Source organism: Eptatretus burgeri, chromosome 1 (genome assembly GCF_056783735.1).
Source record: "Eptatretus burgeri isolate ZD-2024b chromosome 1, Ebu_testis_v1, whole genome shotgun sequence".
NCBI lineage: Eukaryota > Metazoa > Chordata > Myxini > Myxiniformes > Myxinidae > Eptatretus > Eptatretus burgeri.
Genome location: NC_140961.1, coordinates 29,440,479 through 29,464,540, shown reverse-complemented (window position 1 = coordinate 29,464,540; position 24,062 = coordinate 29,440,479). Strand labels below are relative to the sequence as shown.

The 24,062-nt window shown below is 47.3% G+C and overlaps 1 protein-coding gene across 2 annotated transcripts in view; it reads left to right on the top strand.

The window, feature by feature from the left end:
* Nucleotides 1–24,062, top strand: part of LOC147034141 (polycomb group RING finger protein 6-like) — a 60,081-nt gene that overhangs the window by 13,149 nt on the left and 22,870 nt on the right. For both annotated transcript variants that reach the window (XM_085877178.1, XM_085877188.1), the window contains exons 5-8: nt 1,381–1,440; nt 5,158–5,284; nt 6,283–6,310; nt 6,452–6,550. In XM_085877178.1, the coding sequence (XP_085733304.1) occupies nt 1,381–1,440; nt 5,158–5,284; nt 6,283–6,310; nt 6,452–6,550 (314 nt within the window). The remainder of the gene's footprint in view (nt 1–1,380; nt 1,441–5,157; nt 5,285–6,282; nt 6,311–6,451; nt 6,551–24,062) is intronic.

The following is a 24,062-nucleotide window of genomic DNA, read 5'->3' as shown; positions in this document are numbered from 1 at the left end:
CCGACTCTACTGCTCCACCTAGCGGTCGTGTTCGCCACCGACACCCGGCACCACAACGGTGTCACTTCCTGCTATACACAACACGAGAGCATTGAAGCCATCCCTTCGCTGACGCTAAATGACCAACATAATTTGCAATAATCAGCATGCAACACGTTCTTCTGACACATACTTTTATTTGGGTGTGAGGTCTTCGTCTCTCACGGTGTATAGGCAACTGACAGCTCTGCATTGGCAAAAATAAATAACCCGGGTTACGTGCATGAAGCAAAAACATAACCACTGCTTGTAATTTAAAACTCCTCACTGCACTGGAAAAGGTGAGGGCAGGAATACTGTCCTGTGAATGGTGGGGACTTGTAATGCCCTCCCCCGACCTGGAGGTGGCGCTACATGATAGACATTTTCATCGAGAATGTCTGTCCCTTCTCGCTCCCCTTCCTCCTCCTCCTCCTCCTCCTCCTCCTGACCATCTGTAAAGTGTAAAGATAAAAACACCTCCTATACACTAATTGGGGTTATGCTGATCCTTTGTAGCATGTCTGGGCGTCATCGGGCCAGAACTGTAGGAGGAGTAGTGCAACAAACAAACACCGGTCCCTGAATTGATGTATTATTGTACAAGGATATATGGTACAGTAAGCGTAAGTACTTATACAGTTTATTGACAGTCAATATTTACAACAAAAAAAAAAATTTTAGTCCAGAAACATTTTAATGACTGAAAACAAACCGAGCATTTAATTATGATAATTAAATATGCACGCTTATTCGCAAATCAACAGTATTGTGAATTCGTTTTATGTTCTCAGGTATCAAACGTTTTTTTTTTTTTTGTTTGTTTGTTTGTTTGTTTGTTGTTTCCTTCCATTTGTAAAATGCGATGATCATCACGTCATGAATAATACACCGCCGTAAAAGCGTCGCCCAGCGCGAGACGTAATTTGAAACACCGTAATGACGTCACTGGCGTAACGCCGTCATGACGTCCCAGACGTAACGTCATGACGTCCCAGACAAAAGCGTGACAGGGGAGCGGACGGAGAAATCCGTCGCCATTAATGGCACTTGAATATGTTAATTATCCGTGTGTGAATATACATGAACCGTAATATCGAATTTAAAACTACTTTGGCAATTACCCTCAAATTCTGTTAACGTTCGTCCTCTTGGTGGGGATACCCGGGTCCAGTCATGAGCACGAAATGTTCCCCCGTCCCCGCGATGGGGAGGAGACTTCCCCCTGCCGGAGGGAGGGGCTGCTGCTGCAAGTCAGAGGGGTTCGCCATCAGCACCGCCCCGAGGGAGCTGGCCGTCCGCTACTCGTACAAGTGAGGATAAACGTCATGACAGATTCATTTTTAATGATGTCTCTTGCAGATGAGAAGCAGAGAATGCGTGAGTTTTATTTCTCCCGCGGCATGGAGCTGCCGAAGCCCGGTGAGTTGATTGGAGCACACACAACCATCACAGCAATAAGGTTGAGCTCGTATATATTCATATTAAAATGTCATATAAAAATCTTTTCATATTAAAAAAAATGAATCAGATCCAGACCAATGGAGGAGGACAACAACAACACGCTTTTTTCCTTTCCCGCCATATTTCTCCATTCTCCTCTTCTTCTTCTTCTTCTTCTTCACGCAATGCCACACATCAGTGTGAAACTCCCCCATGTGTCCAAAGCATTTTCTTTGTAATTATAACAACAGGACACAACAGCGGTGTCTTTTTTTTTTTTAAACCGAAGATGAAAAAAAAAACCAAACCTTGCATTTTGGGGCTGGATGTGCATATTTTGCGTTCTGGGAAAATTTACCAACGGCGACCATTTTGAACCAGATCCGTCCCATCTTCCCTTGTTTCGTCCCTATTGTTGTGAATTGTTATTTGAGGCCATTTCTGTGTCCAGTTGACTCTGTCGAATTCGTGCTTGTCTCTGTGTCACTTCCTGGCTGTTCTCTACTCCGCTTTCACAGGCCTCTCACCCTGGCTGGGTGTTAGCTCTGCAACAACCAACTATGGCATTGCATCAAAGACCTTCTGTGATGCTATGGGTTTGATCCCATCTGTTAACTTCCCATCCCAGATTTCTGCTACTGATATGTCCATTTTCCTGGTCCTAGTAATGGCTAATTTTCCATCAAATCTCTCCTTTTCCTCATCTGTCCCTCTTGACCAGTAGTTCCCAACATGTGGTACGCGAGGGCCTTCCAGGTGGTTCGCGAGCACTTTCGTGCTCAACCTTGAAAAAGATAATAAAAAGTCAGGCGACATTGCTGACCAAGTGATTGCGGGAGTGAGAGCCTCAAAGTTTGGGTTTGCAATCCAACTCGATTAATCAACGGACGTCACCAACTGCTGCCAACTACTTGTCTATGTTCGCTTCACACAGAATAACACTGCGAAGACTGAGCTGCTGCTGAGCCAGGAGCTATCCAGTACAACGAAAGGAAAGGATGTTTTCAACCTTTTGGATAATTTCTTCAAGCATTATGAACTGGATTGGGGGAAGTTGGTCGGATGCACGACAGATGGGGCTCCGTCTATGCTCGGTCGAAAGTCAGGGTTTCAAGCCCATGTGAAAGCTGTGTCACCAAACGTCACCTGTGTCCATTGTTTCATACACAGATTCGCCCTTAGCACTAAGGTACTCCCTCCGAATTTGTTATCATGCTTGAACCGATTAATCAAAATAGTTAATTTCGTCAAAACATCCGCCCTGAATACTCGGCTGTTCAAACTGCTCTGTGAAAATCTCGGCTCTGACCACACCTGTCTCCTCTACCACACAGAGGTTCGCTGGCTCTCCCGGGGAAATACGACGAGGCATCTCTTTGAACTGAGGGATGGACTCCTCGTATTCTTCACGGAGAAAGAACACGATTTTCAAAAAGATCTGGAGGACGAGGAGTTTATCTCAAGGTTGGCCTACCTGTCGGACATTTTTGGGGTCTTCAACCACTTAAACCTGTTGTTCCAAGGGCCCAACTGCACTGTCTCAGACTTCATCTCGAAGTTGGGAGCGTTTGTCCGGAAGTTGGACCTCTGGATCAAGAACGTGGAGAGCAAACGCTACGGAATGTTCGAACTCCTGACTACCCTTGAGAGCGAGCCCAATGATGAATTTTCCCGAGAAATCGTCCGTCACCTCTCACTGCTCAAGACCGAGTTGATGCATTACTTCCCAGACATTACATGTTGTGCCTACATCACCAATCCGTTTTCCGTTGAACCAGGCGATCTGCCTGTCGGGACCGGGGAACAAGAGGAGCTCATAGATATCCAGGCTGACGAGACAGCAAATACGAAGCACAAGGAATGCTCTCCTATGAACTTCTGGGTGACCATGGCCTCCTCGTACCCGACACTAGCCCGTCACGCTGTTCCCCAGCTACTGATTTTCCCCTCTACGTGGGAGTGCGAGCAGGGGTTCTCAGCCATGATGACCATCAAGTCAAAGAGCCGGAACCGTCTTACTGCGCCCGGGCATGATTTCCGATGTGCTGTGAGCAAAGTTTTGCCCCGCATCGACCAGCTGGTGGAGAAGAAACAGATGCAGCCCTCGCATTAAATTTTGTTCTTTGTTGACAGTTAGTTCATTTGTGTGTTCTACTTGTGAATAAATTGGAGGTAACTCTGTTAACCCATAGGCGATATGTTTGGGGGAGACAGTGGGGTAGGTCCAAGCCTGTTTTCTACTCTTCCATTGGAGGCTGGAGTTCCCCAAGGTAGCGTGTTGAACCCAGTCTTATTCCTAATCTTTATAAATGACCTCTCCGATGCTCTGAAAAACCCTCTTCCTTTTTTCAGATGACTCCACATTATGTCATACAATACCCCCATATCACTGCTAATCAGACTGCAGCTGCACCATTCTCTGCTGATCTGAAATGTATTTGATGCTGGTTTGATAAATGAACCATGTCCTTAAATCCTGGAAAATAATGCCATCTCAACCTTTGCTCCGTAAGAATCCTTAAACGAACCCACCTATCTGTTTCCTTGGTCAGCCATTTGAGGAAGTTCAGTTTCTTGAACCTCGAGGCTTCACCATCAGTCATGACCTTTCCTGGGCCGACCACATCGTGAAGCTGGCCTCCAAGGCCTGCAACATACTGGGCATCCTCTGTCGATCCATGTCTTTCTTTGGAAAATCAGAGCTACTCAGTCTACAAGGCCTTTGTCTACAGCTCAGTGGAGTACTGTTCTCCCCTATGAGCTGATGTACAAGCATTTCATCTGTGTCTCCTGGATTCTGTAGAATCTAAAGCTCAATGTTATTGCATTATCCTGTGATGACGCCAAAGCGCAAGGTCTGTTGCTTTCACATTGCAGGCAGGTCGGTGATCTCTTTGTTTTTCTTTTTTTTTCTCTCTTTTTTATTTTTTTTTCGGCCTCTTCTCCAATATTACTCCCTCTGCTCTCTCAGTTCTCTGACCCTTCCCAGCAACTCCAAGATCCACTCGTTCTTCCATTAACTCCCTCCTGGTTAAACTTCCCAAATTGAGGTTGACGGCACACCGCAACTCCTTTGTTCCTTGCTTCTCCTGTCTATGGAACTTACCAGAGGCAAATCTTTCCAATTCTTATCTTCAGGGCTCCAAGCAGACGGTGCACCACCACCTCATGTCCTTACTCATCCTGACCCACGATCCTTATTAACCCCATTAATCTTTCACCAGTGTTACTCCCTCTACTCTGCTAGACGTAACCCTCCTACTTGCTGGTTTCAGTGTTTGTTCCCATCTTTCTCCCTCTCTCTCTTTCCTGTTTCGTTATTCACTTGCTAGTTGTACCAAATTGTTGCCCTGCTCCTGCACTGTCAGTTCACCCTTGCCCGTACATGAGTGACTCGTTCTTGTAGAGAGGGGAAAAAATGGATTGGTCAGTTGTGGCAACGTGACTCATCTGTTTAAGTCCGGTCCTGGTGTCACATCCAGAAGAATACAAGTTCTAAAATCTTGTCATGAGCTTAATGATCTTTTGAAAAATAAAATCTTTCATGTTGACTATGTTCAGCCACTTTGTTTCAAACATTATCGAATAGAATAGTTGACATTAAAGAGTAGTAGTTACCTTTGGCCCAATAGATTGAGCATAATGTCACGGGGGTGTCATGGAGACACTGACATGAAATGTTGCTTTTTTTTGCAGTATATCAGAATCCTCCAGTGACGGACAAGAAGAAGTCTTCAGAGAAGAAACGTGGCATTTTAGCCCCAGGACGAATCTGTAGCACAACAACTGCCCCTATGGTCTGCCTCGTCTTGGAGTGCTTAGAGTGAGCACAGTCTTTGGGCTTGTGGGTGGAGTTAGAGGGAGGTTTGGTGGGTTTTGGGAAAGCACTGCCTTTTCGAGGGTTAGCAGGATGACCGAGAGGTAAGCGCACTCGCATCTAAGCCATCTAGCCTGGGTTTGAATCCCGACCCAGCTATAAACTGTCATCCCGGTGATTTTACAATGAGTGTGCCGTCTTTCAGATGGACGTTAAACTGGCATCTCGTCTGCCAACATTAGTTGGTGGACGTTAAAGATGCCATGGTGTCCTTTGTGAAGAGTATGCAAGCTATCGCCAGCACCATTAATAAATTCTAAATTCCTCACCTGACTTCCTGAATCCAAGGGGAGACTTGATCAGGATTGTAGCCTAGTAACTGCTTTTCTAGCACCAACACTGCATAGGGCATGTTACATGATGATGATAACTGCCTTTTCATAAGTAGCATTTTAATGTCCATCCTAAGTTACCCTGAGGTCCTTAACAGTCAACCACAAAGTAGGGATTGGCATCACATCTTTGTTGGTAAAACAGTAGGGACTGACATGCATGATATCAGGCAAGGGAGGCAGGATTACCCACTCCCAGGTCATTAGTAAGCCAGCTGGTTTATTTATTTATTTATTTATTTATTTTAACCATCAATGACATGGTAATTCCTCTCAGAAAATCTTGGTTTCCAGAAGGTTGAAACCCAAATCCTGAATACTACTGCTTTTCAGGTGGATTAAAAGCTTCTGGGATAATTTTGTTTTCTCTTCTCCCCCCCCCACCCCATCAACACCCCTCCTGTTCTTTCCTGCTCTTCCAATTACCTTTCCTCTCCTGCCTCTCTCCTTCCTTTCAGATTTTAGTTTTTATTTTCTCATTTCACCCTCACTCTCCCCAGTGACACAAATCACCCTTTAATTATTGCTCTGGCTCAGAGCATGCGATTGGTTTGAGTTGTTCTTGTTCTGTGTTCATAGTTGAAGACTCACAATTTCCTTTCATGCCTGCAGGTCTGGATCTGGGAGGCAAAACTACCAGGTATGACGGTCATATATCCCCTCTAAATCATCCACCTGCTTCCCTTTCATTTCACTCCATGACTTTTTTTCCCATCATTCTATTCATTCCTGCAATTATTGTTGGAATAACCATGACTATGTCCTCCTTGCAACTGCACAGCCCCTTCAGAAAAAGTTTGTGAGTGTGTCGGGGGAAGCTACGGTGAAACATGTCAAAGCATTTCTACGTAAAAAGCTTCAGCTGGATTCTCTATGTGAGGTGTGTCACCATCTTCACCGTTCTCTCTAAACATGCATAGTTGGCAGCCAGAAACTGTGCATTATGAATTAATTTGCCTTTAGTATCTTGTGACGTTTTTCAAACACACTTCCATTTAATGTTTAATTCTCTGAAGTTGTCCAAGAGAGTGCTGGCTGGATTGCTTAGTGGTGAACACACCAGCTATCCATCCTGGTTTCCAATCTCGACCCAGCTATAAACTGTCATCCTGATCGTTCACGTGCCGAGCAATGCATCAGTATGTGCCGTCCATCGGCAGGACATTAAGCCAGAGGACCTGTTTGCCAGCACTGGATGTTTGGGACTTTAAAGATCCCATGGTGTCTTTTTCCAAGAATAGGCAAGTTATCGCTGACACCTTGAATGAACTCCAAATTTCCCACCAACTAACACTTCGCAACTTAGGAAAGTTAAGGGCTGCCTTAAGCTGGAGTTGCCTGAAATTAGGCTGATCATATTGTTGTGGGTTGGGGGGGGGAAGCTATCTCAGGTTCCCACCAGACTCCCCGGAATTGCAGGCCGTCGCCCACGGATAACTCCATGACGCGGCGGGTCGCTAACCGACCGTGAACACCAATAACTCAACCGCATGACCTCGGGTCCTCCCGTCTATGGGTTAACCGAGTTACCTAATTAATCATGTGATTTAATTACCGGGGAACACGCCGTCGGTACGCTTTGTCCGAACCGCATCACTTTACTTTACAGGATCGGATGCAGCCGAGCGACACTGCCAAAGACGTACTGGCTACAAGGAATGGATCGTTGCGAATAAAGTCCCGGCTAAGCTAGGATTCGGACCATGCTGGATCAATGAAAGAACAGCCAAAAACGAGATGGGAACATTGTGTATGTGCGTGCGTGCGTGCGTGTGTGTCCCCGCTGTTTCTCGACAACCACTGGTCCGATGTAATTGAAACTTGCCAGATATATTGTTGGGGACCTGAGTATGTTCCTTTTCAAAGTTTGATATTAATCGGACAAGTGCTTCCCAAGTTATAGCCATTTATTTACGAAGCAATGACAGGACACGTTTCTGCGTAGGCATGGCTGATGGGGAAGAGAACCTCAGTCGCGTTCCCTATTACGGGTTACAACGTACGGACTTCCGGATAGTGATGACTTAGTGTATCTATCTATAATTCCAGCAGTGTGTGTGTGTGTGTGTGTGTGTGTGTGTGTGTGTGTGTGTGTGTGTGTGTGTGTGTGTGTGTGTGTGTGTGTGTGTGTGTGTGTGTGACTGCTGTTTCTTGACAACCCCTGGTCCGATCTAATTGAAACTTGCCAGATATATTGCTGGGGACCTGAGGATGTGCCTTTTCAAGGTTTGATATTAATCGGACAAGTGCTTCCCAAGTTATGGCCATTTATTTACCAAACCAATGGCAAGACACGTTGTTGCGTGGGCGTGGCCGATGGGGAAGGGAAGCTCAGCCACGTTCCCCATTATGGGTTACAACTTTCGGGCTTCCGGAGAGTGATGACTTCGTGTATTCTAATAATATCTCGATTTCTTATGCGCATTTATAGATAAACACAATGGCCCAAGTTATGATCGTTTTCATATTAGACGTTGTATAAATTTCGGGAACATCAGTGCTGGTATGCTCCGAACCAGGAAGTAAATTTTTTTCTCTCTTCTCTTCTCTTTTTGTTTTTCCTTGCCCACGACATTGCGAAAAGGTAAAATACGTTGGCGCTAATTGAATAATTGGGTATTAAAAATAAATTGCGAATAATCGTAACTGCGAATAATATCGAACTTCCGGGTCACACACGTACTGGCACGCGAGAGCGAAGAAACGGCCTGTGTGGTTTATTTATTTATTATTATTATTTTTATATATTTTTAATTTTTTACGGGCACGTACTTGTTCTAATAATTTCTCGATTTCTTATGCGCATTTATAGATAAACACAATGCCCCAAGTTATGATCGTTTTCATATTAGACGTAAATTTCAGTAACATCAGAGTGAGGTGGTATGCTCCGAACCAGGAAGTAAATTTTAAACATGCGATAACTTATGATCGAAAATATGCAAGTAGAAGACAAAATTTAAACAGGTGTTTTTTTGGTACCTTTTAGATGTTTTTTTGTTGCTGTTTTGGTACTGCCCTCCCCCCCCAGAAAATTGCGTTACACTGCAGAGGGCATGCATGTACGGGCACGCGAGAGCGAAAGAACGGCCTGTGTAGTTGTTTCTGGCTTGCGGTTTGAAAGTTTTATGATTTTTATCTTGCCAAAACGAAGTTTTTGCAAGATATGTTAGTCAGCTTGTATGTTTTTTTTTGTTTGTTTGTTTGTCTGTAATCACGTATAAAAAATTCTGCAGAGCACAGGTATCATTGGAAATTTTTGTAACTTCGCAGTTTTGTAACTAATCAGAGGCCTATAGAGGTCCCTTTCAGCACACAAAATTTTGAAGGTCAAGGTCACTTTGTCGCAAATCAGGGGAGTCGACGAAACCCTTATTTTTTTAGTAATTTTGATCGGATAGTCTTCAAACTTCAAGGGAATATAGTTCATGGTCTGGCGCTCAGCTGATTAATTTTTGGTGGTGATTGGCCTTGACCTTCATTTTTTTTTGTCTGTAATCACGTATAAATCACTCTGCAGAGCACAGTTATCATTGGAAATCTTTGTAACTTCGCATATCAGAGACCTATAGAGGTCCCTTTCAGCGCATAAAATTTTGAAAGTCAAGGTCACTTTGTCGCAAATCAGGGGAGTCAACAAAATCCTTATTTTTTGAGTAATTTTAATCTAATCGTCTCCAAACTTTATGGGAATGTAGTACATGGTCTGGCGCTCAGCTGATTAGTTTTTGGTGGTGATTGGCCTTGACCTTCATGGTTAGCGCCTGAGGTCAAACATATTTGACCCCAAGGTCAAATTTTCAAGTTTTAGGAACCATATCGTGTAGTACCTCAAATTTAACACCTCGATGAGTGCTTTCTAGATATGTCAAGCTTGAGACATTATGACGTCATTTGGTGACGTTATGAGGCAAACATATTTTTCATGGTTACTCTGTAGAATGATTCTCATCGGAATCTCTCGTCGGCAGATATTCCTCAAGGAGTCGCTCCGGGTGGATAGCAGCTCTGTTCACCTCAGTGTGACCTTAAAGAAGTCACACGTGGTCACCTTTTGGCAAGATACGGGTCTTTTTTTTTTTTTTTTGGTTTGCACATACGGGCACGCGAGAGCGAAGGAACGGCCTGTGTAGTTGTTTCTGGCTCGCGGTTTGAAAGTTTTTTTTTTTTTTTTGCACGTACCGCCACGCACGTACTAGTTAATAATAATAACGAGCCGAAACCCCGTCACAGATGGATTCTGTTCCATGAGCCCAAAATGACAACCAGTGGCGGCTCTTGTAAGAGCCTGATCCCAGTCGATGTACTCCATGGCCTTACCTAATGAGGCCTACAAAACGTCCTTGTACACGACATTTTTGGTGTACACTACTTGTGAAGAAGTCCCCTGATTTGTGCACGTGTCTTGTTTGACGTACAAACACCGTACCGAGAAAAACGTTACGCGACCGCTAGGATGAGCACAAAATTGGTCCTTCAGTATTAATATATAGATGCTTCAGAGTTGAAGGTTGACTATTGCCACTATGTGCGATGCATTCTTACAGGTACGAAGTTTCTTTCAGTCCAGGTCACAGTACCGAGAAAAACGTGGCGTGACCGCAAGGAGGAGCACAAAGTTGGTCCTTCAGTATTAATATATAGATAATAATAACAAGCAGGCGAGGAAAGATATGTGCCACAATGAATAGTTTATTGTTGTGTGTAATGCAGGGATAGGAAGAAATGTGAGAGGTGCGGCAATATACAAGCAACTTACAAAAGCAGACACAGAGCAAAGTTATCCCGATATAATTATAGCACAATCTTAACTTAAACGAGGACAGGCGCCAGAACACACACACACACACACACACACACACACACACACACACACACACACACACACACACACACACACACACACACACACACACACACACACACACACACACACACACACACACACACACACACGAGTTAATGAAGAGAAAAAGGAGGAGAGATGAGGCTAACAGTCTCTCAATACCTTGCAGAATAGCCCAATCGCGAATGGGTGGAGAAGGCGGAGTCGAGAGCGATTGGGCGGAGAGGTAGACAGGACCAGGTGGGTGGGTGGAGTCGGCGACGTGTGGGCAGAGAAGAGGAGGAGGAGGAGTCAAGAGCGAGTGGGTGAAGTGGGGGGGGGGGTGAAGAAGGTTGAGTTAGCAGATGGGCGCAGAGATCGATCCCAGGCCAGGCAGAGAATGGGATGAGTCGACAGCAGCGTCGGGCAAGACGCCAAAACCGGAACTACGGACGGCCTCGCCCCCCTCCCTTTGTAGACTCTGGGTTGCAGCGTGGGGGCATTACCCTGAAGCGATGTGTCGTCACCCGAATCGGCCGCTCTGATTGAGCCCGGACCACTCTATGGCCCGGCCGTGATGGCCGGAATCTGCTCCACTCCACTTCCGGCAAGATAACTCCAAGCTGCGGAATCGTCTCACTCCGAGCCCGGTGATATGAATCGCCCGGCACCGAAATCTGTGACATGAATTGCCTTGCACCGATCTCCCGAACTGTGCCCCGGTGACTGGCCCAGGGTCGTCTCGGCCCCGCATGCCCACCCGGATACCCCCGATTAGTGATAATCAATGCCCGCTCCACAATGTTCCACGCGACCCGAGCGATCCGAACTGCACAGCATGCCTCTGCCTGATCGCGGCTTTGCCAGGCGGAGAGGCGAGGAGCCGTCCGCCATCCGTGGGGAACACCCACGCCCGCCAGCGAGGACCGACGGTAAGATGTCAGGGTAAACCCATGCACAGACCAGAACAAGATATGTGCCATTCGTGCCCTGCTCTGTGTGATGATAAGGTATCACGGCTATGAACGGGTTTGCCCGCCATCGAGCATGTTCCGTACAGTACGTGCGGACCTGCCATGGAACACGTGGCCACGTGCGCGTTCACCCGTATCTGCTATCGTGTTCGCGGTGTTGTGTGCCATCCGTGCCCTGCTCTGTGCGATGATAAGGTGTCACGAGCTAAGCACGGGTCCGCATCCCATCGAGCATGTTTTTCGTACAGTACGCGCAGATCCGACATGGCCCACGTGGTCAGCGCTCGTGTGCGCGTGGCCAACCCCGATCTGTGTCAGGAATTGAGGGGAACGATCGGATATAGTAATTAGATGGAGGTTTGGAATGAAAAAGAATATAGATATAAGTATCAGATGGCGAAATTGAGGGAAAAGAAGATGCCGATATAATTAAATCCAGAAATAGGTTGAAAAGAACGCGCCGCCCGTATCTTGTATACTTGTGTCCTGTACAATGTGGCGTGGTTGTTTTTATATTATCAGCCTCTGATGATGTTGTTATTGGCACTAAGCTGCCAGCCACGCTCTCGCCGATATTGGGTCATTTGCTTCTGTGTTGTGAAAAACAATATCCAGGCAGCCTCTTTCAGAGATATTCGTTAGTCTGCCTTTTCAATGTAACCAGCAATCTCATCCCAGATCATTGGAAACGTCAGACGATCACCTGGAGCTTGCGGCAGAGATACCCTTCGAGGGTATCGCTGTATCCTCGCAGCTGCGCTGTCGATGCTCATGTGGTGTTGTCATGGCTTTCCTATTCCACTCCCTCAGTCGTGGCACGTGCTGTATGTGTTGGCCTCCGCGGGGACCCAAATTCGGATTTACCTCAGGAATAAGCAGAAAAGAAGAGTAGAAATGAAGCTAGTGTGGTGTAAACAGAACCAGCTATGAGATCCACACAATGCACTGTCCCGTTGTCCCGCTAGACAAAAGGGAAGGGACTATCTGAACGTATATTAATGGAATAACTGTCTGGGGACCGCTGCATGATGGTTGCTATTGCTTTGGAGGGATGCAGTTCCCAGAACCGCAACAATATGTTATTGCATTCAAGTGAAATCCATTTGCTGATTTTATTCAAAATTGTCTTCGGAACCTATGCTTGTTATCTATGTAAGAGAGTGAGGGGGGGAGTGGGAGGGTGAATTGACAACAGGAAGCGTGATAGGACAAAAAAAGGGGGTGGGAGATGAGCAAGAAGGTAAATGGAGAAAAAAAGGGAAGGGGAGGGGAGGGGCGAGAGAGACAGACAGAGGGGAATGTATCCTCCCTTTTTAGGTCATCTCTTCGAGCATGACCTAATAATATGGATGTAGATATCCGTCCGTCCGTCCGTTGCGAAAATGATGATTTTCAAATTCTATCTCCTCCGCCATTTCTCAAGCAATCTTGAATTTGATTGTGGCATATAAATCTATGGGACAATATCTAAATTTGGTCGGGCCGAATTTTCGATATTCGCTTTCGTTTTCGTGTCACGTGACTTCAAAGTTGGCAAAAAATGCGAAAATGACGATTTTCAAAATCTATCTCCTCATACATTTCTCAAGCAATCTTGAATTTTATTGTGGCATATGAATCTATGGGACAATATCTAAATTTTGTCGGGCCGGATTTTCGATATTCGCTTTCGTTTTCGCGTCACGTGACTTCAGAGTTTGCAAAAACTGCCCTACCTTCAGGAGGCTATATATTTTCTCGCAGAGATGACCGTCACTCCCGCACAGGGGTAATTTTTTGCATATGTAGTTTGTAGATAGCTCACATGAAGGTGAGGCATTCGGTGGCCAATCTATTGCAGATTTCAAATGACCAAGCCAGCAAAATCGTATGCTTGCAGAAGTGATTGAATTAAAACCTGTCAAAGATCAATGATAATGTAAACAGACCATCTGTTGTGTAAATAAATCAGGGCATTGCACTCCTCACTAGAACTCGAACTGTAATTATTGATTAGCTATGTTTAGACCCATAAATAATGTGCAACTACTGGGTTCCAGAAAAATGCCAGCAATTTTGCTTAAATACTTGCATTGGGTTCTTGAGACTAATTTGGTGCAAAAAGTAGATTTATTTCTGCAAAGTAATGAATGAGCTTGTATATGTATTACATGCAGATCAAGGATATATCTCCACCAGACCGTGAAAGGTGCAGCCTAACTCACCCAGAAGAGTGCTTTGCTGTTATGAAATAAATTAAGAAAAATAATTACCCCGCACACACAAAGTGAAAAGTGGGGTTTATCTGTTGGTTCACTTCTGTCTGTCTGCCCACAAACGTCAGTTTATGATCGAGGAACAACTTGATTTCGATTGAATGTTGTATTTTGAACACAAATCGGAACAAGAAAAAGAGCAATCATAGATTACAGACACTCGCCAGGGGATAAAATTTATTTAAGGATAAAATTTATCCTTAGGTATTTTTTTATTGTCATTAGCTCATTGTGACACAGGAGACTGAACTTTGAGTCCCTTTTTCTCAAAAGTACACCAAGATGGGATGGCCCGGTATGGTTCTTAAGGCCTTGTCACACCTTGACGTTTTAGCCAGCTTATGCCAATTTTTGGAAAATTTGTCTAAAGCACTGGTACACGTCAAATACGTTATGGGTAAGTTTTGATAACATTGAGAGCACGCTGAAAAACACTGCCATACGTCGTACGCTGGCTTTAAACATACTTTTCGGTTGTCATCAACTTTTCCATGCTTGAAATTTTAAGACTTATGCCAGCGAATGACTCACACGTTCCGCATAACGCTGGCCATAAGTTGTAGGCACGTCACGCGATCGTTGACACACGTTACTTGTAAGTTACTCATAAGTTGAAACACGTCGAGGTAATGTTTAGCGTACCCGAAACTTATTTCTAACCTATGAGTAACGTGTTGTACTCACGTTGCGCGATCGGTGACACACATCGACACACGTTACTTGTAAGGTGCTCATAAGTCGAAACACATCAAGGTAATGGTTTGCGTCAGTGTTCCAGACTCCCTGGTTTTATTTATTTTATTTTTTTTCTTCCTTCCTTCGGTATGATGGTGATTTTGACACTTCGATTTCTAGTGCGGTTATAATATAATATAATTAATAGGCTGCCGCTCAACGATTTAAATCATAACCGCACTGTACACTGAACACCGTCATACCGAAGAAAAAAAAAAACCCGGGAGTCTGGAACACTGACGCTAACCATTACCTTGACGTGTTTCGACTTATGAGTACCTTACAAGTAACGTGTTTCGATGTGTGTCAACGATCGCATATCGTGCATACAACTTATTCCCATCGCATGCGGAGCGTGTGTCATACGGCAAGTACGTAGTAAAATTTTCAACATGTTTAAAATTACAAGACGTACTCCACTTAATACGACGTATGATAGCGTACTTTAGCGTTCTATTCACGCATACCAAACTTAACCATACCGTATTCGACGTGCGCCAGCGTTTTAGACGCATTTTTCAGAGGTCGGCATACGCTGGCAAGATCGCCAAGATGTGACTGCGATGTTGACACTTCCATTTCTGCGGCAGTTATGATTTGAATCATTGTGCGGCAACCTTTTCATAACCTACGCCACGTCATCGTCGGCGATGTGTGCGGAGCGCTATACCTAAGTTAGACTATCGTTGGGCATAGGTTGTGAAGGCCGACAACAGATTCAGCATTCGTTGGTATAAGTTATCTATAACACAACGAAATGTTCAAAGTCCGTTACTAATAAGTTGTGCATAAGACCAAGTCGTTATGAATACGTCCGAATCTTTAAAAAAAAACATCAAAAGTTCAACGTAAGCCAGCGCTTTACATACATTTTAATACGTTGCCATTGCTGGCTAAAACGTCAAGGTGTGACTGGGCCTTTAGGGGCTCATATATATATATATATATATATATATATATATATATATATATATATATATATATATATATATATATATATATATATATATATATATATATATATATATATATATATATTGTTGTGGAAATGGCCCTTAGGATGCTATTAAATATAGGATTAGCCCAGACCCCCCCCCATTAAATGCATGTTTAGCCAGGTTGTTCGGTAATTTGACGTTGCATGTGTGTCGGGAGGTGTCACAGGCTATTTGTTTGTGCAGTGGTGGTATACCGAGAGACTTCTTCTTCCTTCCCCTCTCCAGACGAAGCCCCTCCCAGTCGGCCGAGAGGGGGAGTGGCCGAGAGAAGGAAGTGAAACTAAAGGGAAGAGTTTGTCGGCTTGGTAAAAAGGGGCGCGCCCCAAAAAGACAAGGTGGAAAAAACTGAGGACGGCGTTGGGCAGTGGGCTTCAAGGCGAGTGTGCGCTGGAAAGGTAAGAGAGAAACGACGAGTGTCGAGTCGCGAGCTGCTGGATGAGCAGTCTGGATTTGAGGCAAGCGAACAAAGAAAGGCAGTGTGGATCTGCGACGAGAGCGCTGAGGTCGAGTCTGCCATCGGCAGTAGGAAAAACTGCAGTCGGCTTTGAGGCGTGCTCGGGCTTCGAGGCGAGCGAACGAAGGAAAGCCAGTGGTGATCCTGCCGGGAGAGAAAGCTGAGCCTGAGGGTCGAGTCTGCCTTCTGTGGCCTAGAGAAGCGAGCCAGAGCCGAAGGAAAGGCAGGGAAAGAACTGCATGAGGTCTGTCTGCCCTCGGCTGGATGAGAAACGACTGGTGGGGGTCGTGATCTGCTGTGTAGGGGACGGCTGTGTCTGCGATCTGCTTCGTGAAGGAGGGCTGGTGAACAGGCCAGGCCTGGACTTGTATGCTGGACCTTGTGCGAAACCAGCTGAAATCCATCATCGATGTGACGGTCTTGTGCCGTCGACATTGTGTGGGGCCAGAATGCGCTGAGGAGGGCGTGTGTAAGCGGTGCCTTGCGAAGAAAGAGTACGGCGCCGCCATCTTGCCATGCGGCATGCTCGAGCTTGGGGGCTCAAATCCGTGGATATCCGCTTGTCACGAGCCACATTCGTGTTTTTGTCACTTTCCTCTCGCCCATGAAACATCACCAAGTACTCTTTCTTGTCTGCATGCTGTCCATGTCTTGTTTGCATGTCGTTTAAGGCTTATCTCGTTAGAGTTCCCTTCGAAACCCATAATCCGTATCTCCCTATTTAAGAACGGGTTATAGATTAATTAAAACATTGTTGTGAATGTTTTGCTTGTGTTGTTTTCCCCAATGTCCCCAATATATCTGGCTGATTCGTATGAAGTTTCCGCTTTGAATTGGTCCGTGCCGCGTAGAGGAACGATTCGCTCGATTTGGATATAAAAAAGGAAAATGGTTGCAGACTGGTAGACTCCGCTCGGTCTCTGACAAAACCAGTATGTAACAGGGGTCTCTTCCCCTCGCTGGCAAGGTACAGGTATTTTGGTACTGTGATTCGAGACGCGTAACCCGAGAACTGTGCCGAACCAGCCGGCGTTATAACCCCGGAGACTGTGGTGGTTGGGTGCGAAAACCCAAACTGGGTACGGACGGTGATTGAGGCAATCGTCCGAGAACCCTCGGCCCCGGATCCGCAACAATATATGTGTATATGTATATGTATATGTATATATATATATATATATATATATATATATATATATATATATATATACATATATATATATATATATATATATATATATGTATATGTATATATTGTTGCGGATTCGCGCCCGCCGGCGTGCTGACGGCCACGTAACTCGAATCGCGGCACGTCGCCCACCGGACGGACAATCCAGTCGTGACCCTCTCGGACTAACGCCGGGAACCAGTCGCGGGTGGACCTTTCGGTCTCACCGCGATCGAGCCAATCGGCCCCCGCGTGGGATAGGGTTGCTCGCCAAATTCGACCTACCTAAGTACCCACACGGAGGGTAGACCGGGCGATCGCACCTCGCCGCAGGTCGACTTCGGACACGGGCCACTTAAGCGACCCGTTCCGTACTATCGGGATAACCGAGCGGTGTTATTCGTCGACCTCGACGGTTCGATTAATTATCGGGCGTCTTCACCCACGACCAACCCTTTACGTGAAGCAAGATGAGGATTCAATGAAAGAAATGACGAAGCGAAGCGGGAAAAACAGTTCAACAATAAGCACATTTATTTCGCGGCACACGGGAAGCACACATATACAATTCCACCAAAAGCACATGGAAAAGAAGAAGACAAAAAGCAAATGCAACAATGCAGATCTAATACCGACTACGCGAGCACATGGCAACACTTATACAATTTTACTTCACAGACGGCGCCGACAACACATATTCCCAAAGCAAAAGAAAAGAGAACCACCCTCCAGGATGAGGGGGGTAGGCGGGCCTGGGGCCGAGACCGTGTCGGGCCTACCCGTCTGATGATGAGATGCGAAGTGGCGGTGGTGCCTCAACTCCGCGGGCCTCGCGGACAGTGTCTGGTAGGGGGTGGGAAGGGGGCCCCCTTTGTCGCATTATCTCAGCGCGGGGGGAAACAGGAGGGGGTTGCTGATGCTCGGGGGAAGGAGGATATCACCCTGTCTCGGGTCCCGCGGCGAGCGTCTCCTCCTCGACCTCGGTCGCGTTGCTGGCCTCTCCCTGTGCAGCTCCCGGCACGGACGCGAGCACCCCCTCGTCCGCCTTCGCCGCCGTCACCTCTCCACAGCTCCGTCTACTCGCCCTCTCCGTCTCCTCTCTTGGCTCGTCCCAACTCTTCACTCTTGACTTCTCCCACTTCTTTCCAGCTCCACCGACGACTCTCTTGAACTCCGCACACTGCCTTTACTGACGAACGCAGCCGTTTATATAAGCCCCGTGGCTTCGCTCTTTCACCCTTGACCCTTTGCCTCCGACCCTTCACCTCTCTAACTGGCTCCCCATTGGACCGAGGAAAAGTGGGCGTGAATGCTTTTTGATCCATGAATTTGCATATAGCGTCCTCACTCCAACGCCCTGGAGGCGGGGCCAATTCGCCCCAGCTCGCCGATTGGACGGAACAAAAGTGGGCGTGAGTCATTTTTGATCCATTTTCTGCGGAAAGTCCGTGATGTTTTTGAATACGCTGCTCGGTGCGCGCCCTGCACGAGTCCAGTATCGGTGCCCACGAGTGGCGCGAGATGGTGTGGATGCGATGGTGGCGAGTTGTGACGGTAAAGGTCGTAGCGGTTGTGGTGAAGCGGCGTTGTGGTTGGTGGTTGTTGTTGTGAAGCGGCGTTGTGGTTGGTGGTTGTTGTGTGATGGCTGTTGAGACGTGGTTGGTGGTGGTAATAATGGCGGCTGGTCCAAAATAAAGATAGTAAAAGAAAAACGGCTATCCTGAAGAGTCGCAGCCCGCATGAATGACATTTATTCCCTCTAGACAACGGGTTTGGGCCTAACTACACATATACTTACCGAGATATCTCACCTAAGGGACCTGAATGGTGGTTTGTGAATTTCGTCAACCACAACAATATATATGTATGTATGTATGTATGTATATATGTATATATATATATATATATATATGTATATGTATATATATATATATATATATATATATATATATATGTATATGTATGTATGTATATATATATGTATGTATGTATATATATATGTATATATATATATATATATATATATATATATATATATATATATATATATATATATATATATGTATGTATATATATATATATATATATATATGTATGTATGTATGTATATATATATATATATATATGTATGTATGTATATATGTATGTATATATATATATGTATATATATATATATATATGTATATATATATATATATATGTATGTATAAATATGTGTGTGTTTGTGTGTGTGTGTGTGTGTGTGTGTATACATATGTAGATGTGTATATACATATATATATATATATATATATATATATATATATATATATATATATATATATATATTGTTGCGGTCTTCGCGCCCGCCGGCGTGCTGACGGCCACGTAACTCGAATCGCGGCACGTCGCCCACCGGACGGACAATCCAGTCGTGACCCTCTCGGACTAACGCCGGGAACCAGTCACGGGTGGACCTTTCGGTCTCACCGCGATCGAGCCAATCAGCCCCCGCGTGGGATAGGGTTGCTCGCCAAATTCGACCTACCTAAGTACCCACGCGGAGGGTAGACCGGGCGATCGCACCTCGCCGCAGGTCGACTTCGGACACGGGCCACTTAAGCGACCCGTTCCGTACTATCAGAATAACCGAGCGGTGTTATCGTCGACCTCGACGGTTCGATTAATTATCGGGCGTATTCAGCCCACTACCAACCCTTTACGTGAAGCAAGATGGGGATTCAATGGGAGAAAAGACGAAGCGAAGCGGGACACAGTTCAACAATAAATGCACCTTTATTCGCGGCACACGGGAAGCACACAAATACAATTCCACCAAATGCACACAAAAAAAAGAAAACACAATTCCATTTACACAAAAAGCAAATATAAAAGTGAAAACACAGTGCAGAGCTAATACCGACTACCGAGCACACGGCAACACTTATACAATTCTACTTCACAGACGGCGCCGACAACACATACCCAAAACCAAGGAAAGAATACCCTCAAGAATGAGGCGGGCCTGAGGCCGAGACCGGGTCGCGCCTACCCGTCTGGTGATGAGACGCGGAGCGGCGATGGCGCCTCACTCCGCGGGCCTCGCGGACAGTGTCAGGCAGGGGTGGGAAAAGGGGCCCCCTTGGTCGCACTATCTCAGCGCGGGGGGAAACAGGAGGGGGTTGCTGATGCTCGGGGTATAGAGGATCTTTATTATCCCTGGTGTGCGTCTCCACCTCGGCCAGGTCGCGCTGCCGGCCTCCCTCGGGCGTGCAGCTCCCGGCACCGACGCGAGCACCCCCTCGTCTGCCTTCGCCGCTGCCGCCTCTCCGCCTCTGGACTCTCCACCCTGGACTCTTCTTTGGGCTCTCCTCGTTCGACTCTCTTCAGCTTCTCCAGCTACTGCAGGCTTCGGGCTCCAGACTTCCACACCGCTCTGACTGACGAACACGGTCCTTTTATCCCCCCGTAGCTTCGCCTTTGACCCCCTCCCTTTGACCTTTCACCTCGCTCCCCATTGGCCCAAGAAAAAGTGGGCGTGAAGGCTTTTTGATCCACAAATTTGCATATATCGATCGTTCTGGAGGCGGGGCCAAATCGCCCCTCGCTCACCGATTGGACGGCAAAAAGTGGGCGTGTGTCGTTTTTGATCCGTTTTTGAAGCACAAAATCCGTGATTTTGTACACGCTGTTCAACGTGCGCCCTGCACGAGTCCAACACCGGTACCCACAGCGGGGCAAGAATGGTGGCGATGCTACGGTTGCGAGGTGTGACGTGAAGGTCGTGGCGGTTGTGGTGAAGCGGTGTTGTGGTTGGTGGTTGATGTTGTGGTTGTGGTGGCAATCATGGCGGTTGGTCCAAAATAAAGATAGTAAAAGAAAAACGGCTATCCTGAAGAGTCGCAGCACGTATAAATGACATGTATTCCCACTAGACAACGGGTTTGGGCCTAACTACACATATACTTGCCGAGATACCTCACCTAAGGGACCTGAATGGTGGTTTGCGAATTTGGTAACCACAACACTACCCCCTTCCCTTTTTACAGACTCGTCCCGAGTCGTCAAATTTTCGTGTGCCATCATGTGTAGTTTTCCCCTAGTACATTTTACCTACGGATCCCTGAGTGCGACATTCATGGTATTCGTGTCCCCAAAATAAATAACCTGAGGGCTGCGTAACTATCTAAACAAACTCACTCATACGGACGACTTAAATAAAATTGCCGGCGCTAAGACATACATGCCGGGGGCGCACTCATATTTACAGTACATCTTAACCTTAACTTACAAATTTTACACTAAACCATGGCCCAGGATCACTGAACTCTGCAAAAAGAAAGCAGTTAGCAGGGAGCCAGGCTGCCCACATGCAGTCTCTGGCTCAAAACAATGCAGGTGACAGGGAACGTGGCTGGCTGCTCACACGCAGTCCAAGGCCTTCCCTTTTGAACTGAACGCAGTGAACCACAACGGTGCATGGGCCGCACAAACGTAGTCTCCGTGCCAGCTCAAGTGGCACACGCAATGAGCACAACGAATGGATGCATGAACACAAACACGGTGCACGGGCTGCCACTGCAGGCCCGTGTTGTAGCTGCCAACAGGGCAGTTCTCGCAGCTTGCAAACTGTTGCTTTGATCCTGGCGCACATGGAAATGAACAGGGGGGGCAAAGCAAAAATTGAACGGGGCTGGTGAACGTGGGCAGTGGGCATGGCATGGCAAAGGTGAGCAGGCAAACACAGCCCGCAGAAGAAGGCCGCTGCAGGCAAACATAGCGGGCAGATGAACTGGCCGGCACAGGCCTTGAAGCAAACACGGCCAGCCGATGGCACAGGCCTTGCAGCAAAACAACAGCTGCCGATGAAGTTGGCCGGCCTCCGCCTTGAAGCAAAACACGGCCAGCCGATGAAGTTGGCCAGCTCTTGCCGTTCAGTGGAGGTTGGTGGAGGGAGTGCGGTGGTGCTGGCCACTTGGAGGGCGGGCTCGGACCTACCTACCTGTCTCCCTCCCACCTATCGCCTTTGCCTGTCACTGTACATACCCACTCCCTTAATTTGTCAAACCCCAATTTAGCCCCAACTTAATTTTTTTTTGTTGTTTTTTTTTTCTTTCTTACTATAAATCGTCGCCTAACCCCCTTTATCGTCCTTGCTCGGCTAACCTATTCTGTCACCTAGCCTACTCCCAACCCCTACGTTCCCTTCCCGGAGGGGAATAAGGGAGAGCTAACGTCCTGTGTCGAGGCCCAACGAAGCCTCAGAATGGCCTCCCCAGAGTTCGGCGATCTTAACACCAAGTGGGTCCAGCGGCCCACAACGACAGCGAGGGGATGGATGGTGCGGAGGGGTACATCTCCTAATCTACCCTATCCATTTAACAGTTAAACTACCCCGGGGCTTTCAACAAGCGCCTCTCGCTTAAACTATTGGTTCTAACAACCCAGATTCCCGTCGCCTGTGTTGGTGTCCTCACAATTTCGGGCCTCGCCCCCCCAATTTTCTCTCCGTGCCCTCACACGGTCTCCTGGCTGGGACACGTGGCTCCCTTTGGCAGGCACAACCCTCTGCCGAATCTCCCGCTATGGCACCCCCGGGCACTACACTGCCTCCGAGCCTACCAGCTCCCTAACACCGGGGAGTGCCCTCCATGGCACCTCCCCTGAAACGCACACGTGGCAGGCCGGCCTCCCGGGCCCCTTTCCGAGGGTCACCCGTGCCCACAACACTGCCCACGCGGCTAATGGCGCCCCGGGCCCCCGCACCAAGCAGGCGCACCCGTGCCCACTACTCTATCCCGGCCCCCCATGGGCCCATGGCCTACCGCGGCCGACTAGCCTGGTGCCCGGGGTACCCACTCAGCGATACTCACCTTTCGCAGCCACGCTCCCAAGCCCGTCAACAGGGCTCCTGCACCCCTCCAAATGGGTCTCGAGCCTACTTTCCCACCAACAACAAAACGACCTCCATTTTTCAATTTGACTAACCCAGCTAACTCACTTTACTCTGACCCCGGGGTCCCTTGGGCGGGAGTCACTCCTCCCCCCAATCACTCATCGCACCATGCATTCCCCATTCACTCCATACACACAGACCCGCTGGCCTCACTCACTCACCATGTACTCACCTCACAACTCACCAACTCTTCAACACACATACCACTGAACTCTGCCATCCTTCTAACTACATCCCCTAACTAACTCGTGCTCCCACGTCGTCCCTTAAACTATAGCACGTTCCTTTTAACTCTACGTAGCTAAACTACGTCCCCACTACACATCCAAAGTCTGTCACTGTCTTCTAACTCAAAAAATCATTTTATTTCCCAACCTAAATCTGGCTACAATCCCTCTAACTAATCCATTCCACGGACTCCATGAGGACTTACCCCTGCCCCATGAAGTCGGTCTAACTAAGCTAACCCTTCCCCCTAACTAGTTTCCATCCTGTGCCCCGGTCAAGGGGGTCTTTCACCCCTTGCCCAGGAATCCTGTACACCCGAAAGTGAGGCTTGCTTTTTTTTTCTTTTTTTCCATGCGCAGCACCTGCGCGGCAACTCAGAGCTCGCGCACTTTGCACCTGCCCGTGACGTCATGCAGCTGCACGTGTTCCTCGTCCCTCCTTGGACGGGACCATCCGGCAGAGATACCCCTCCTGCCGGATTCCAACCCCACGTGCAGCCATGACGTCACCGTGCGCATAAAAAAACAAGCCCCACGTCTCGAGGGGTTCCCCACGCGAACACATGTGCTTTGCCCGTTGGAGCTTAACACACACGATCGCGTGGAGAACCCGTCCGGTCCAAATCCATTTACCTGCCTAAACTTTGTCCGTCCGCGGGATCGGCAAATCCACCGCGTGCGTTTCCGGACCGGGACTTCACTCTCGCAAGCGAGCACGTGGTGGTCTCGTGCGTTGCACAGCACGAACCTCGTGCTCACTGCTGGGCGAACCCGGCACGGTCCCCGAAATAGCTACAGCCGCTACTCGGCTTTCGTTCCTC